We start from the raw sequence: 17,311 nt of genomic DNA, 5'->3' as shown, positions 1-17,311 counted from the left end.
CACAACTCCATCTGGATCTCCCACATAGGTGGCAGACACAGAAGTATTTTGGGCCATCTTCCACTGATTTCTCTCAACGTGTTAGGTGGGTTGGAAACAGAATGGCTGGAACACAAACCCGGCACTCCAATGTGAGATACGGGAATGGGATGTAGAAGTCCTAAGTGGTGGCTTCACCCATGGTACCACGTTGCCTGCTGGGGTTTAGTCACGTAAGAGACACTGAGTGCCACGTTGTGTTCCATCACCACACACACAAAGGTGCCCGCGGAGCACTGTGGCTCACTTTGATGATGGTAAGCGTGGCTGTGCTCTCTCCCCACAGTGCTACACTGTGTGGACGTTCTGGATCTCCATGGTGGACGCTTTCTACCAAAGCCTCGTCTGTTTCTTCATTCCTTACCTGGTAAGTCGTTTAGTTGTATTGTAACCGTGCACATTGCATGTGGGGCTGCTCCTGGTATTGGTCATGTCTTTGTGGGTACTTGTGGAGTGAAGCCTCACATGAATTGGACTGCAGCCCGCATCCAACCCAAGGTCTTTGGGAAGTCAGAGCATTTTACCAAGATTTTATCATTTCTGGTGACCTTTGAAAAACAAAAAGCTACCCTGACACTGGGTCCCTTTCCCCTCAGGGCAAAGATCCAGCACATGTTCTCCAATTTGCCCAGCCCCTCCCAAGTACTACTTTCTGCCTGACCATCGAAGGTGTTTGACCTTGGATCCTTTGATTTATATTGATTTGTGCTTGTAAGCTCAAAGCAGCAAGCATTTAGGCTGCAAGTTCTGATCATCAGAAATGACTTACTAGCTTAGATATATAGCAGTTACATAAGAGCAAAGGCTGCCGTCCGAGCTCTGGGTCACCAGTGAGAAGCCAGGCATACCCCTCCTCAACAGGGGACCAAAATATAGTGTAATTGGTGCCCAATCAGCACTGGGGCACAGCGGGGAGGGGTAGGCATCCTGTACTTTGTTCTGCAGCACTCTGCCCAGCCAGGGCTATGCTGTCTTTCTCTTCAGCCCTCCATGTGCCAACTGACCTAGGCCTTGAGTGCATTTGCCTTCTCTTTTCAAGTAATTAACTCCTTTGACCATAATTGCAGCTGATACAGCCGCCATTCTGTGTTCCTAGGATGCCTGCTACTGGCCTCTATAATAGCATTGACCCCTGCCAAATAGATGGCAAATTCCTCGAGCATAGATAAAGAAGTATCCTCAGCTATTGGCACAGCACCCAGTCCATCCTGTGTTCGGCCATCCCACGCTGGTTTTCAGCCCGCATCCTAGCCACCGTAGGCACACATGTTTTTGAATATCATAGTCACCTATTCATTTTAGTTAGTTCCTTGGGTCAGTTTCACATAGATGGCAGTGGGATTCCTCCTCTCCCGGATGCTTTATATTCATTGCTCCCATGAGCGCATCTCACAATTCCCACCTCTTCCTCTGCAGACCTACCAGGGCTCCGATATTGATGTCTTCACCTTTGGGACCCCGATCAACACTGTCTCCCTCACCACAATCCTCCTGCACCAGGCAATGGAAATGAAGACCTGGGTAAGGGTCCCAGAGCCCCTTTGGCTTAAAAATTGCATTCCTATCCATTGACTACATTTAGATATCCGTGTTGTCTCACTCCATTCTATAGATCCATTGGGTGTCCCATTTGTATAGGGAGCCAAGAGGTAAAGTTGGTAGAATTCGTCACCTCAATTTGCTTAGCATCTAATCAGGATGATCAAACTAGCATCCCAAATTAGTTGCAAAATGAATGATGTTGCTAAAGAAAACACTGGGAAGACCATACTTGCTGCTGTGTTAGGCAGGAATGCTCCCCATCTAATTTGGAAGTGAAATAATAGATTTCTGCCTCCAGCTCACTGCAACCCAAACATGTCCAAATATCACACTTTGATTCCTAAAAAGGCACTGCTGGCATATTTATTGAATTCTTCTAAAGCAAAGAGCGTAACATTATATCCTGGGCACCTATTTGCATGATTTACACATATGATCTCCTTTAGCCTCCAAGAGCTCTTTGTGTTAAATAAACTTAATATCTATTATTTGTCTATGAGACAAAATGTTATATGTAGATAAAAATATAGAACAGATTCAATCAAATAACCTATCCATCACCTCATTTTTTGTGATAGGAACATTAAAAATTTATTTTCATCATTTTGAAGTATATCATTATCAACTCTGGCATCCACACAGTATAAGTGATCACCAAAATTTATTGTTCCATCTTATTTCCATTATACCTATTTATTTTATCGATAAAATAAAGGTGAGAAACTTGCCCCAGCAGTTCAAGATAAAAGCAAGTTTGGAACCCTGCCAATCTAATAGTGTGAAAAGATAAGGAGACCATATTCCAGAAATATTGATCCTTTAGCCCAACTGCAATGACTCTTTTTGGAAGCCTATGTATTAAAAATGTGGAGAAGTGCCCCAAGTCAGCCCAACATGTTCGTACATTCTGCAGTGAAACTTCTGCTCCCACCTCTCACCGTGACCATCATAAACTAAAGCAAGCTGTGACCAGCTGGGCAGTGCTTGTAAGAAGACCCATGGGACATTCTGGGTCATCGAGTTCCCATTTTGAAAACCCCTTCTGCTCCAACAAATGCCAGTGACAGAACAGATGGAACCAAGTGGTAAAACCAAGAAAGGCATAGCCAAGTTTAAGTACAGGATAAACTTCATGGACCTGACACCAAATGAGACTGCAGCACAGGGGATCAAATCAGGTGCGAGTGTATCACGAGGCAGGCTGAGAAAGAAAAGGATGCCCCTCAGTGTCATGGGCAGACTTGGGACCCATTTACTACTGCATTCAAATTACTCCACTTACGAGAGTGAGCTCTTATGGAATGAAAGATCATTGACATTACATATGCCATTTTTGAGATCCATTTTAGATCAGACAGCATACAGAAGAAAACTGTCAAATTGGGAACTCTGCTGGAATGCTACACAAATATGAAAAATTAAAAGGATGGGTGGATAGAATAAATAACCCCAGCCTGCACAGATCACAGGAGAAGAAAGTAATGGTAGTGAAGCAATTTCTGAAGAATCATTGAGCATAAAAATTATTCAAAATAAATTCGGCTCTATGGCCTGGGTGTTTCATACTGAAATGGCACTAAGTCAAAAGACACAAGGATGATCCTCAAGGCTAGTAGAGGCTATGAACAAGTTACTTTGACAATTAAAAGAAGCCAGAAGACTTTTTCCTATTTGTTGGTCTCCTTATTTTAAAAAGGCTATTAAACCATTGACTAGATTGTAAATTAAAAGTATCTTATCTCAAAAAATATCAAATTGAAAGACATTTTAAAAGGTAGACAATGGAGTGATTATCTTCAAAGACCTTACAGATCCTCACTACAGAATCATTTACTTTAGCAAAGAAAAGCAAAAAACTCTAAGAAACATGCTGGTATACAACTGGTATTTTATGTTAAATCCTTGATCATAAATAGAATGGAAATATAACTTTACCTACATGTTTACATATGAGAATTCATTTATTTAGTGCCTTAAAAACTTAAGGTCTGGAGCTGCTGTTGTAGCATAGTGTGTAAAGCTGCCAGCATCTCATATGGGCACTTGTTCGGGCCCAGCTGCTCCACTTCCAATCCAGGTCCATAGTAATGCACCTGGAAAAAGTAGCAGAGGATGGCCCCAGTGTTTGTGACCCTGTCACCTATACAGGAGACCCTGAAGAAGCTCCTGGCTTCAACCTGGCCCAGCCCTGGCCATGTGGCCCTCTGGGGAGTTAACCACGGATAGAAGATTTCTCTGTCTCTCCCCCATTCTTTCTAAATTAAAAAAAAAAGAAAAGAAAAAACAAGCTTAAGGTTTATCACTAAAGGAATGAGGAAAACAGAGATGTTGGAAACAAAGATAAAAGCAAAGAAAATGAAGGGAAAAATGCAAAATAATATATTCAAAATAATTCAAACATCACTATTTTTAAATAGATTCAATTTGCCTTTTAACAAAATCTAAAGCAAATTATCATACTGAATTTTTTTTTTATCTAGGAAATACAGAACTCTGAAAACCCGATATACTCATAGATGAACTTATTTTTAGTGGACAGGGCAAAATTTTGATTAAATGGTAACATTTGATCTGATATATAAAATGCTGCTCAGCATGGATGCTGGGCCTAGCTGTGACATCTCTGATTAGGGCATCTGAGTTCCTTATCCGAGTGTCTGCTTTCAAGTCTTGGCTCCACTCAAAATTCCAGTCTTCTGGCTAATATGCACCACAGGAGGCACCCAGAGATGGCCAAGGTAGTTCGTCCCTGCCACTTGTATGTTAGACCTACAGAGTTCCTGGCTCCTGGTTTCTTCCCAGCCCAGTCCCAGACATTTGAGGAGTGAATCAGCAGACCCAGGAACTTTCTTGCAAGTAAAAAAATTAAGCCTATCATTTTCAAATTCCTAAAAGTCTTACCTTGTTATCAGAGAATGTGGTCTGTATTTAAATTAGAAACAAGCAGTAAAATGGTAGCCAATAAAACCCGACACTCTTGGAGATTTCTGAATCCAAGACTGATAATACTCTTGGCTTACTCAGTCTAACTTGAGTTGCAGAACGTGTTATGACAGATTACTTGGATAATGAAATCAGAGACAGCCATTGATGTTCAAGAAAGGTATTATGGCATTCCATTTTGCGTCTATGTATGAGAAAAGGAAATAGCCCAAGTTTTTTTTTTTTTTTTCAGTAGAGTACATAAATAAATCCTTCCTGGATCAAGAAACCTTTATCCTAACTCTCTCATTCTGCCTAATTTCTTGAGGACAATAGGCATCACATATTTTTTTGTAAGCTCCATTTTTGAATAAGAACTCATGAACAAGAACGATCAAAAAAACATATTGCAACTGGAGAATTATCAGATATATACTACAGAAAAGCTATGTTGACTATGTCTAAGGAAATCGAGAAAAAGTAAGATAGCTTGAAAAATTGATAAACAATACAAATAAGCCTGTTTTATTTGAAAAGATACCAAATAGGACATTAAGAAACATGTACTATAAGTTTCAATGGTTGGCTTGATAGGAAATTGGAAACATCGAAGAATTATGAAATTGGTCAACAGAAATGAACCAGAGGAAATATGAAAATAAAAGATAGACAAAGAAGAATGACCGTTGGAAAGACCTAATGTACATTTGATTAGAATCTCAAATAGCACTAAGGAAATGAAACAAGGTAGGGTAGCTGAGACTTGATCCAGGCATTGCAGGAGATGACTTTACCTGCTGTGCCACGTACCTGCCCCAGATGCTGTAGGTGATAGATTTCCTTCTAAGGAGTAACACATAAAGAGATTGCTTAACTTCTCAATAGCAATAATGGAAGCCAGAAGACAGCGCAATGTATCTCAGATATGCTCCAAGAAAACAACCCAAACAAGAATTTTGTATCCATTGAAGCATTGCTGGAGAATGTGTCGCCACAAAAGCAAGTTTCTTAAGGATGTACTGGAAGCACAAATAAAGATGTCAGATGGAGGGGCCAGAGTGCAATGAGAAATGAAGGCATGAAAAGTCCTACACATCTAAACACATCGTCGTGAATATTGGCCATATTAAACACTAACAATGACATACTGTACTTCTATCATCTTTGAAAATCACACAAGTATCAGTATAAGAAGCTAAACATATGCAATGAAAAAAATCTGATTTAAAAATAGCCAAGTGAGGGGAATACACACAAATGATCTACAGTATGTATGAAGAAATCAACACCCCTAGTCATCAGGAAACTGCAAAGTGAAGTACAAGGAGACAGCATCGTACTCAGAATGGTTTTGTCAAAAAAAAAAAAATGTTGTCATTTGAGAGAAAGGGGATGTGAATGTAAATTAGTACCACCATTAGGGCAAATAGAAATTTCTCAAAAAAAAAAAGAAAAGAAAAGAAAACTAGAGCTATCATATGATCCAGCTATCTCACCATTGCATATTATCAAAGCATGGAGCAAACAGCTACCTGCACTCCTGTGTGCATTGCGCCACTATTCACTGTGGCCAGCATATTAGCTCACCCGTGTTATCTATCAATGGGTAAATAAAGGTAATGTACACAGGTATGTTATTCATACAATTGCTGGACAGGACATGGAGAAAAGGGAACCATTTCACACAGCTAGTGAGAATGTAGATTATTGTAGCCGCTGTGAAAACCAGTAGGGAGGTTCCTGACAAAACTAAACATGAAACCCCCCTATGATGCAGCAATCCTACTAGTGGATGTCTGTCAAAAGGAAATGAAACTTCTGTCCCAGAAACATTACCACATGCAACTTTACTGTAGCACAACTCACAATAGCCCAGAAATGCAAACAACCTGTCTTCATCCATTAATAAATGGATAAAGAAAATGTGGTGTATGCACATGATGAAATACTACTCAGCCATAAAAAAGAATCTTGTCACTTCTGACACCATGGATGAAGCTGAAGGTCATTACCTGAAGTGGAAGAAGCCAAGCACTGAAAGACGAGTTCTGTTCCTACATACAGTCTCAAGAAGTTGAGTGTCATGGTGGGTGCCAGAAGTTGGGCAGAGGAATGCAAGCAGGAGTAAACATTCCTATTGTTACTATAGGTAGAAACATACTGTCTACTGTCCTTTTGTTTTTAAGGAAATAAGCAAGTATTTGGAGCAGGGTCACGCTAAAGAAACAGTAAGTGACTAAGGAAATAGATGTGTTTACCTTGATTGGGTAATGTACACATCCTATGATACCAAATTTTTAAATGAAGCCATTGCCATAAGCCAGGTGACCAGATGGCCCAGTCACAGGTGTCAGCTTCATCCACCCCACCCTAAAGGGAGTTGCTGCTCCTATTTCCCCTGCCCCTGCAGAGGTATGATAGCACCTGCTTCCCACACACATGTCCTCCTGATTCTTCTTTTACTCTCTCAGCATGGCCCGTCAGGCTTCCCCCACCCAACAATAAACCTTTCCTTAAAAAAATTTAAATTATTACTTTTTTTAACTTTTATTTAATGAATATAAATTTCCAAAGTACGACTTATGGATTACAATGGCTTCCCCCCCATACCGTCCCTCCCACCCACAACTCTCCCCTTTCCCACTCCCTCTCCCCTTCCATTCACATCAAGATTCATTTTCGATTATCTTAATATACAGAAGATCAGCTTAGTATACATTAAGTAAGGATTTCAACAGTTTGCTCCCACACAGAAACATAAAGTGAAAAATAATAGATGATTATTTTTAAATGATGATGAAATCAGATCAGACCTATTGTCATGTTTAATCCCAGTGAGAGTCAAGTTGGGAATTGATATTTTTTTTTTTTACAGAAGATCAGTTTAGTATGCATTAAGTAAAGATTTCAACAGTTTGCACCCCCATAGAAACACAAAGTGAAATATACTGTTTGAGTACTCGTTATAGCATTAAATCTCAATGCACAGCACATTAAGGACAGAGATCCTACATGAGGAGTAAGTGCACAGTGACTCCTGTTGTTGACTTTACCAATTGACACTCCTGTCTATGGCATCAGTAATCTCCCTATGCTCCAGTCATGAGTTTCCAAGGCTATGGAAGCCCTCAGTTCTCCGATTCTTATCTTGTTTAGACAAGGTCATAGTCAAAGTGGAGGTTCTCTCCTCCCTTCAGAGAATGGTACCTCCTTCTTTGAAGACCTGTTCTTTCCACTGGGATCTCACTCGCAGAGATCTTTTGCCAGAGTGTCTTGGCTTTCCATGCCTGAAATACTCTCATGGGCTTTTCAGCCAGATCCGAATGCCTTTAGGGCTGATTCTGAGGCCAGAGTGCTATTTAGGACATCTGCCATTCTATGAGTCTGCTGAGTATTTTATTACTTTTTTTTTTTTTTTTTTGACAGGCAGAGTGGACAGTGAGAGAGAGACAGAGAAATGTCTTCCTTTGCCGTGGGTTCACCCCCCAATGGCCAGCGCACCGCACTGATCCGAAGGCAGAAGCCAGGTGCTTCTTCTGGTCTCCCACGGGGTGCAGGCCCCAAGCACTTGGGCCATCCTCCACTGCCTTCCCGGGCCACAGCAGAGAACTGGCCTGGAAGGGGGGCAACTGGGACAGAATCCGGCACCCCGACCGGGACTAGAACCCGGGGTGCCAGCGCCGCTAGGTGGAGGATTAGCCTATTGAGCCACGGCGCCGGCCTAAATTATTACTTTTTAAGGTTTCAAATGACCTTTCTTAGAAAATGGAATTAAAATTATGAGCTTCCTTTGGTGCCAGAAACAATGCTGCAAAAAATCCTTCACGATCAACAGGAAAGGTGTATGATGAAAGCGGTGCTGGGATGTCAAAACTTCTTTTGTGCCAAGATAAATAAATTCATACCCTATCTCCCTCTTGACAAAGTTTGTGGAAAATGGGATGAACAGTTAAAATAGGATAAAGGTCTTGGGCATTTCAAAAAGAGGGAATGATCCTCACAAACTTGGCACAATACTGTGTCAACTCCCAAAGAACAGAGATGGTACATCTAACTCCCCAGTGTAGGGAGAGAAAATCAAGTTATGCAGTTATGCAAGTTTCAAAGACAAGAGCAGAGAAAGAGAAGCACAAAGCAGCCAAAGTAAGCCTAGAGAAATTAAGCCTAGAGAAATGAACACCACACTGCTTTGAAAATAAGCCCTTGCCTCATCAGGGAAAAATAGGCTCACCACACACATCACACTGAAGGGGATACAGAAAAGCCACACAAAGTGTCCTTTTTCTCTAACCTTTAGAAATAAGCTATCTGGGAAGTTTAGATTAGTGGAAAAACTGCAAAGAACAGCATGGAAATTACTCCCCATGTCACAGGTGAGGCAGAAGTTGCGGGGCGGGGGAGGGGTCACCTGGCTATTCCTTACACTGCCCCCTTTTTACAATGTTTCTCTGCATGTTGGGCCTGGTAGTGTGAATGCTGCCTCCTGAGTTACCTGCACTTTCCCAACCCTTCCTCCTCCTTTCTCCACAGACCGTCATCCACGGGCTCGTCCTGCTAGGCAGCTTCCTCATGTACTTCGCGGTGTCCCTGCTGTACAATGCCGTCTGCGTCACCTGCAACAGCCCCACCAATCCCTACTGGGTGATGGAAAGGCAGCTGGCAAACCCTACGTTCTACCTCGTCTGCTTCCTCACACCTGCCGCGGCTCTTCTCCCAAGGTTTGAGTGCTATGGCCATTTCTAGAATTTCCAGTCTCCTGTTAATAAGCCCATCCCCCAGTTGTTTCCTCCCAATGGAGTCCTTGAGGCTACTGTTCCCAAGACAAAGGAGAAAGACCCAGGAACCCAGGGAAAGAGCCTATGGACACTGGTCTCAGCTCAGTCCCAGGGCACCCGAGTCTCCCAACCTGGGATAGCTTCAGCGGTGACCTCTGTGAAATCAGAGTACTAATTCCTAACCTCCCCCCATCATTGCCACAGGAAAGGTTGAAGCATTCTGGAACTTTACCGTATCCCAGAAATGTCAATCTTGCCTGCATAGTCTACTGGTCAGTTTAATGTGTTTAAAACACACACACTTAACATACGAAACCCGTGTTAGCCAAGTCAGTCCTCCACGCTCATGGGATGTCTCTGCCACCTTCAACCTCAACTCTTTTCACCTTTTCCAGATAACCTTAGCACCAATCATGCCTTGCCTTTCATTTTACCTCTGTGAGCTCCAAATGAAGCCCAAGTGTGTTTCTAGTCCCACTTGTGCATGGGACAAAGTCAAGAGGCACCAGAACGTGCCCACAAGTTCACCACAGTCGGAGAGCAAGATGCTCCCTGTGCCGGGGCCAGCTTAGGCTCTCCAGTGTGAGCAGTTGGTGAATCTGATGACGATATGCCCACAGGCAAGATTGCACTGCCCTCCCTTCTCTGGCCACTTTATCATAATAAGCTGTGATCAACACTTCCACATGGCACAGAACTCTGGGTGTCCCAGAATTAGGCAGAGAGCACCCACAGCGACCCTGGCTCCCTGCGTAAGCTTGGTGCTATTCAGTCTATTCTGGCATCTGTGTCCTTCTCCTGAGCCTCCTCTCAACACTGACGTCTGCTGCAGAGTCCAAGGAGGAAAATACCAAGCCGGCAGATAGCATTGCCCTGAAGAACTGAGAGTGCAGAGCAGTGACAAACCCAATGGGCAGTGTTGTGGCACAGCATGTTAAGCCACCACCTGTGCTACTCACCCCCACATCAGAATGCCCATTCAAGTCCCAGCTGTTCTTCTGATGTGGCTCCCTGCTAATGCACCTAGCAAAGCAGTAGAAGATGGTCCATGTACTTAGGCTCCTGCCACCCCCATTGGAGATCTGGCTGGTATTCCGCCTTTCAGCCTGGCCCAGTTGAATTGGTTATAGTCATGTGGGGAGTGAAACAGAGGATGCAAGTTCTCTCTCTAGCTCTCCTTCCCTTTCATTCTGCCTTTCAAACGACATAAATTTAAAAACACAAGCCTCAGGGTACATATGTCCCTCTCCACCCTATCTTTCCCTTCTCCAGCCCTACCCCTAGAAAGAAGGGCCCTCGCAGGGGCCATGAGAATCATGCTGACAATGCAAAGGGACATCTAAGGTGTGTGTTATTTCTGTCCCCACTTGGGAAGTCAAGCATGTTGTGATCACCACTGGCCCAGCACTACACTCCTCTGTTCTTCATCTTATGTGGGGTATGGAAGGAGTCATATCATTTATCTCGCTTAAAGTAACATCCTTGGAGCCAAGGTCAGCGAGGCATGCCCCGTTCCAGCTGTGGAACAGATGTGGGGACATTGGGAAAAATTAGCAGTTATTTGATGGTTGCTGTAACATGTAAGTTAAATATTTGCTTATTCTATAGTAAAAGTTAGATTTCTATTCAATTCTGTTCACTCAGAAAGGCAAAGTGATTGTCTCTGATAGTAACATGATTAATACTTCTACAGATTGACTGTAACCATGAGCAATTGCTGTTTGTATATAGAAATCTACATGATAGGATGTTTGCTGTAGAAAAGTGTGTTCACTTAAAGTTATAAGCTGCATTTATTGTAATAGAGATCGATGTTGCTCATCAAGCTTATGATAATTAGCCCACTAACCATGACCTCAGTTAAGCTTGGTCTAATTCATGCAATCAATATAAAAGGACAGCACAAAACTCTTAAACTAGAAACCGAAGTACTCGTAAATTATCTCAGCTGAGACAAAAGTCCCCAACACACTGATGATACAGCACAGCTTCTTGCCTAGCTGCAATGTAGTATAACAGTCTCTGGAAAGCCACCGAAGCCAAGGGAAGGGTGCCAGGCACAGTCCTGTGTTTTGTTGTTTCCCTACATTTCCTCCTTTCTGTCCTTTGCTGACATGGTGCATGTTCACCCTTGGCCCTAGGTTTCCGCCATAACCATGGCCCTCACTATTGTGGATTTAGAAATCATTTTTAGCCAATCAGTCTTCACTCTACATTCCTAAGCCAAACCCCTTATCTGACTTCCAGGTGCATCTTTCTGCACCGGGAAGATTAAGGATGAGGACAATGAGACGTCTCTAACGTACTTCATGATTCCATCCTGCATCTCCACCCACCTTCTCAGAAACCTGCTCCTGTCACAGTGCCACCCCAGGACCAACAGAGACCTATGGGAGCCATTCTTCACGTTACCTGTATTTTTTTTTTTTTAACAGGCAGAGTTAGAGAGGGAAAGGTGTTACTTTTTCCCGTTGGTTCACCCCTCAAGTGGCCACTAGGGCCAGAGCGTTGCAGCCGGCACACTGCGCTGATCCGAAGCCAGGTGCTGGGGCCCAAACACCTGGGCCACCCTCCACTGCCTTCCCAGGCCACATCTTGCCTATCACCAAGTTCTGGCACTTCCACCTACTATGGATTTCTGAAACCCATCTTTCTCCACTTCTACAGCTGTTACCACAGATAGGCTATAACCCTTTCACCCTACATTACTACAGTTGTCTGCTACTTGGTCATTTATCGTTGTCCATTATAAAGATGTGCTCATCTTGCCTACTTATCACTATCTGAGGGCTTTCCAATACCTGTACAGGAAATCATAAAAACAGACCTGTGGCCCACTGTCCTAACTTCTCTGTTTCTCCCACACCCTTTGGGTCCTAATTTCCCTGCTCTACATGTTTCCCATTGCAGCCAAGTTTGGGTTCTCACCCACTTTGCCTACCGACCTCCATCAACCTCAGTCCTCAGCTTAAGTATATATTTCTCAAGGAAGACATCCCAGATAAGAGCAGGTGTTCAAAAAATCTCTTTTGCCCCATCCATTTATAACTAGAAGTGTCTGTCTTGTTCACAGCTTACTCCCTTAGGTACTTGCCCCTCGTGGACACTTGGGTAGTATTTGTTGGTAGCAAGCATGGAGAAGAGATTAAGTAAGATTCCAGTTTCCAGGCAAGAAGTCCAGTCTGTCCAAAACTTTCTACCCCACTGGGTGACTTGAGAAAAAATTGGAAAGATTCCATGAGATCGCCTATAGCCCTGAGACCCCTTGCACACAATGGAAGAGTGAGGGCCTCTCTGAAGGGTCATCTTTTTTAGATTTTTAGAAACACAGAGACCTTAGATCTTGAGGAAACTAAAACCTAGAGATGGGGTGGGGTGGCAGTTGCCCAGTGTCCCATGCCTTCTCCACATTGCTGCATGTACCTTCTCACCCCTTCCTCTGCCTCAACTGCAAACAGCAAGGAGATTCCAGCAGACAGAAACTCCAGAACCCAGAGCCTGTCACAGGCTACCTGCAGCTCAGCAGTCAAAGAACCCTGGGTTGGTCGACAGGGAGATCTGTTCTTATGAGACCACAGGAATATCACCTCATCACTCCAGCAAGTAGTGACAAAACAGTGACACTGGCAACTCAGCCTGGCACACAGATCCAAGGGAAGAATGCAGATTTAGTAACTACTTTACAGTGAAGCTGCAGCGAGTTGTCTAATTTAGAGTAGCACTGAAACAGCAAGGATTGCCCTGTGCGTCGTAGATAAGAAACAAGGCCTGGGATCTAGAGTCCAAGTTCTGACCACAGGTTGACCACTCCATCTCTCCTCATCTGCACACAGAAGGGAAACCTAAGTATGGTCACATGTGGCCTAACAAGGGAAATACATAGCGAGAACTGTGTTGTTAGGCAGTCTGTCATTGTACCAGCATCATGGAGTATTCTTAAACTATGGGGATGCAATATCACAAGGCATATCATCTTTTGGACCCATGATCCATCATTGTGCAATTATGCAGCACATGGTTATACCAATTGCATAGGGTTACTGGGAGAATGAAGTGAGTTAATACACAAAGCACTCAGAATAACCCTCATACATAATGTTAGCTAGTTCATTTGGTGGTGGTTCAGCACCCCGACATCAGAGGTGCCCAAGCATACCTTTGATAAGCGTCACAAGTACAAGGATAAAGAACTTGGCTTAGAGGTGCAGACTTGGATTCTCAGGCCCCCTTCAATGCTAAAATTCCAAAAACCAGCCCGTATTTTTATTTTTCTGTTTTCTCCCAGGTACTTTTTCCTGTCTCTACAAGGAACCTATGGGAAGTCTCTGATCACAAAAGCTCAGAAAATTGACAAACTGCCCACCGACAAAAGAAACCTGGAAATCCAGAGTTGGAGAAGCAAACAGAGACCTGTCCCTATCCCTAAAGCAGCTCGGCCCGCCCAGCATCCAGTGCCCCCTGTCCCAGAACAGAGCTTCCGGAGCAGCACTCCAAAGAGCCCTTCTAAGCAGAAGCACGTTGAGGACTGGGTGTTCCACGGACAGAGAAGCAGCACGGCACATACGATGGATGACCCGTGCTCGGGGGACTCCTCAGCCAAACCCTCCTCTGGGGAACACCTGCTGGGGCCTAACAGGACAGCGCTTCCTGGAGCCTACATGGCCGGACAGACTGGTAGGTCCCGGCACTCCAGCAGGAGCAGCCATCGCCGATCCCAGAGTTCCCTGACCATATGAGGGGAGTGAAGACAACTTGACAAACTAAGAGGCCACCCCCATCACTGCTCTGGGTACCTCGTGACCCCTCCTCTTCACAGAGGAGAGAACATGCTAGTCTGGTTTCTTCCCACTGGGCTTGCCTTCCTTCTGGGAAGCCCTTGCTGCAAGGAGTTTTGACAAAGTAGAACGGGAAAACTCGAGGGCCTCTAGTTTTCTCCAGCTGCCAGGCAGCATATCTTGCAAAGCACAGAGTTTTTAATAAGGAGGCTCTGTTTCTGTGGCATTGAGTGCTCACATTTTTGATACCCACGTTTCTGACAGTTTCCACCAGTACAGCCTGTAACGCAACGCAACCAGACCACACGATTCCATGAAGTCTATCAACCTAGTCAACATCTCAGGGTACAGAAGTTTCCAGGCTTGTCAGCCCTTCATCTCACGCCGTCAGTGCCAAGAATTCAAGTTTCTGAGCCACCGGTGCTCACAGGGCCTCCTTGCACTCGTGGTCAAGTCGGGTCTGCTGTTTGTCTCTGGGCCAAAAGAAAACTACATCTAAAGAGGAAAGCTAGGTATGACCCCTGTGACATGTCAGAGTGGGAGCGTCACAGCAAGCATCCTGCAGGGCATGGGTACACCAGAGAGTCCTGGTGATGGGCCATATGTCCCACAATCTGGAGAATCTGCCACGAGGACACAGGCGGCATTCTTCTTGAAAGCTATTTATTTTATTTATTTTTAATTAGAATTGCCATCCTCCACTCCAAAGAAATCTCTAAGGCCAGGAGATCTTAGTGCATCTGCACCCAGAATAGGCCTGTATGATATAGTAACTCTAAGGTGGCATTTGGGGGGGGGGTGCTTAAAGCATTACACCTCATTCATTCAAGTTACCCTAGAATACTACCACCTGGAAGCCACTGGTACATGCTTAAATTAGAGTCGGAGGAAGTCTCAGTTCACAGGGAAAAGGAAGATCAGAGACATCCCATCCATAGAAGTCATAAATGCAAACTGTAAAAGAACTCCAACATTGTATAAATAAGCAAATGAATGATAGCATATAGCATTACAATAGGCTATCAAAAAAAATGGAGGTTGACCAGGCAGCCTAGCCCTAGGCTTCTTTAAGGGAAGTCAGGAACAGTTTCCTGAGCCCTCCTATCTTAAGCGAATGCCTGTACATTAGGTAAGAAGCATAGGGACCCATGCAACAGGAGTGACAAGGCTTGAAGCCCAAGAATCATTGCCACCAGCTGTGAGTTGGCCTATCACTTGAGTACGTCCTCAGCCAAGGTGCCCTAGGTGCTCAACAAACAAGCTGGCCACTGGCAGATTGAACTGGCCCTTTGACCATCCGCCTAGAAAACCTGGATGGCAGAGGTCACTGGGATTTTCATCCCAAAGCCAATAAACTAGCTCTCTGACCACTGTGCCACGTAATCATGCTGGCACCTGCCAGGGGAAGCCTACATGAGAATTGCTGAAGGAGGAGCAGCTAAGTACACCCAGCAAAGCAGGTGCGATGTGAATGTTTCCAAGTAAGGGGATTCAGGCAAAAGTTGGAGCTCAGAGCCCTCCCTCGATTTTTTAGGACAGAGGATGGACTCAAGAGATTAAAGTGTGAGTCTTTGCTCTGCCCCCATGCTCTCTTAGGATCCAGGAGCGCTGAAGTAGAACGTCACACCTGCAATTTAGCTTAGAACTGCCCTATCTCCCAGGCTTGACAGAGGATCAAGTCAAAATTACATAAAATCCAATGGTGAAAATCCTTCGACAGCTGTAAAACCTTCAGTAATAACGCTATACACTTCATCTGAGAGCCAAGTAGAAAAGAACTGCTCGGAAAAGTACAAGAATGCCTGATGTCTGCACCTAAGTGCTCAACTATATCCAATATGCCAATGCTGCCTTTTTTTTTTTTGGCATACAGTCCTAGGACTGGGACTTGTTCATTTTAATAAATCCTGTATCCTGGGAAAGTGGTACAACCGGTCACCTACTCTTGCCCATTTTTGTAAACCAAATCAACTATGACCATCGTAAGTACCATCTTACCCAGGGAAAAGTTAAAACAATTTCCCTGTAACCATGCTCGTGATTGTGCTCAGTACATTTTTATACTTTTGTGATCTTACTGATTGTTTTTAAGGAGAAAAAAAATAAACATGGTTTTCCATAGCTGCCTGCCCGTTTGCAGTTATTATTCTCTCTTCAAGTCATTATCACTGGTTCTGAGTATTTTTTCGTACATTCTTCCATTTTCCTGTGCATTCATTTACATATCAATTCATCTGTCCAGTAAGATTCTGTTAAGACCCTACTTGATGCCTGGAAAATGTGATAGGGGTAGAAAGGAAATCAATCCCTGTCTTAGAGCTCCGAGCTTTGTTGGACACCTCCCCAAGCACACAGCATCCAGAACATGCAGGGGTCTTGAAAGTGTTCATTAAAGCGCATGCTATTAAAACACTATCCTTCGATTTAAAAAATTTTTCAACTAAATTTCTTACTAAGTCCTCTGGTATTCAGCCAAGGATAAGAGTGTGCTACAATAAAAAGGCTAAAGAATTAGAGGTTGCACACACCATCTGCAAATCTAACATGGCTACTCTTCCTGGAGACTGATACCAACCTCCAAACAAAGATTGATTTAGGTGCTCTCTGCAAAAATTATCAATGGAGTGCCTGCTGTTCACAACAGTGGTACACAGCAAGATGTAACTAAGGAACAAAAATAGGATGCACTCCTGCCCTCAAGGGACTGATGATTTATAAGGAGAAACAGGTAATAGTCAAGGAAACCAGGAATGTGCTTTTCTGCACAGTACTAGGAAGAATAGAAAGGAAGGCAGGAGAGCAGAGCTCAGCATGGTCAGAGAAGGCCTCTCCATGGAGACTTTTCAGCTGACACAGTAACTATCCTGGGGAGTTCAGTACAAAACCCCTGAAAAGGGAACATGAATTGGTATGTTTGATGCAAAGAAAGGTGCTCTGTATGACTGGAACCCAGCAAACAAAACGAGATGATGTTAGTCCTAACAAGTTACTGACCTAAGCGTACATCACGCACACCTTGCGGTAACCCCACCAGGTACAGCTATGATTCTCCCCTATTTTTGTTAACGTCTGCTGCGTCACAAACCACCCCAAACCTTAGGTTCACACAGCCATCAGTTCTGTGCTCAGGACGCTGTGAATGCTACATCTGGGCTCCACCAGCACACGTCCCCACTGCTCCACTGTGTCCACTGAGCTTGCTTCTGTCTGGGGCCTTGGCTGTGCATCACTAGAGACTCTTTCCACACGGCCTCCCCT

General features: G+C 44.0%; 1 protein-coding gene and 1 long non-coding RNA gene across 19 annotated transcripts in view; one reads left to right on the top strand and one right to left on the bottom strand.

The window, feature by feature from the left end:
- Positions 1–16,174, top strand: part of ATP10B (ATPase phospholipid transporting 10B (putative)) — a 356,253-nt gene extending 340,079 nt beyond the window's left edge. For 10 of the 11 annotated variants that reach the window (XM_089335037.1, XM_089335035.1, XM_089335038.1 and 7 more), the window contains 4 exons: positions 326–406; positions 1,456–1,560; positions 9,034–9,221; positions 13,564–16,174. In XM_089335037.1, coding sequence (XP_089191163.1) covers positions 326–406; positions 1,456–1,560; positions 9,034–9,221; positions 13,564–14,014 — 825 coding nt within the window. In that variant the 3' untranslated portion in view covers positions 14,015–16,174. Of the gene's footprint in view, positions 1–325; positions 407–1,455; positions 1,561–7,929; positions 8,031–9,033; positions 9,222–13,563 lie in introns of those variants that run through there. The other variant, XM_089335042.1, reaches the window with a different exon arrangement.
- Positions 1–17,311, bottom strand: part of LOC138850056 (uncharacterized) — a 160,932-nt gene that overhangs the window by 6,178 nt on the left and 137,443 nt on the right. For 2 of the 8 annotated variants that reach the window (XR_016235455.1, XR_016235456.1), the window contains exon 2: positions 404–587. The exons of the other annotated variants lie outside the window; for them this stretch is intronic. This is a non-coding gene — a long non-coding RNA (uncharacterized LOC138850056). The remainder of the gene's footprint in view (positions 1–403; positions 588–17,311) is intronic. 8 annotated transcript variants of the gene reach the window in all.

The sequence above is a fragment of the Oryctolagus cuniculus genome, chromosome 6 (genome assembly GCF_051225735.1).
Source record: "Oryctolagus cuniculus isolate XC-2025 breed Fujian yellow rabbit chromosome 6, ASM5122573v1, whole genome shotgun sequence".
Classification (NCBI taxonomy): Eukaryota; Metazoa; Chordata; class Mammalia; order Lagomorpha; family Leporidae; genus Oryctolagus; species Oryctolagus cuniculus.
Note: the sequence above shows the minus strand (reverse complement) of the source record. Positions and strands in the feature narration are given on the sequence as shown.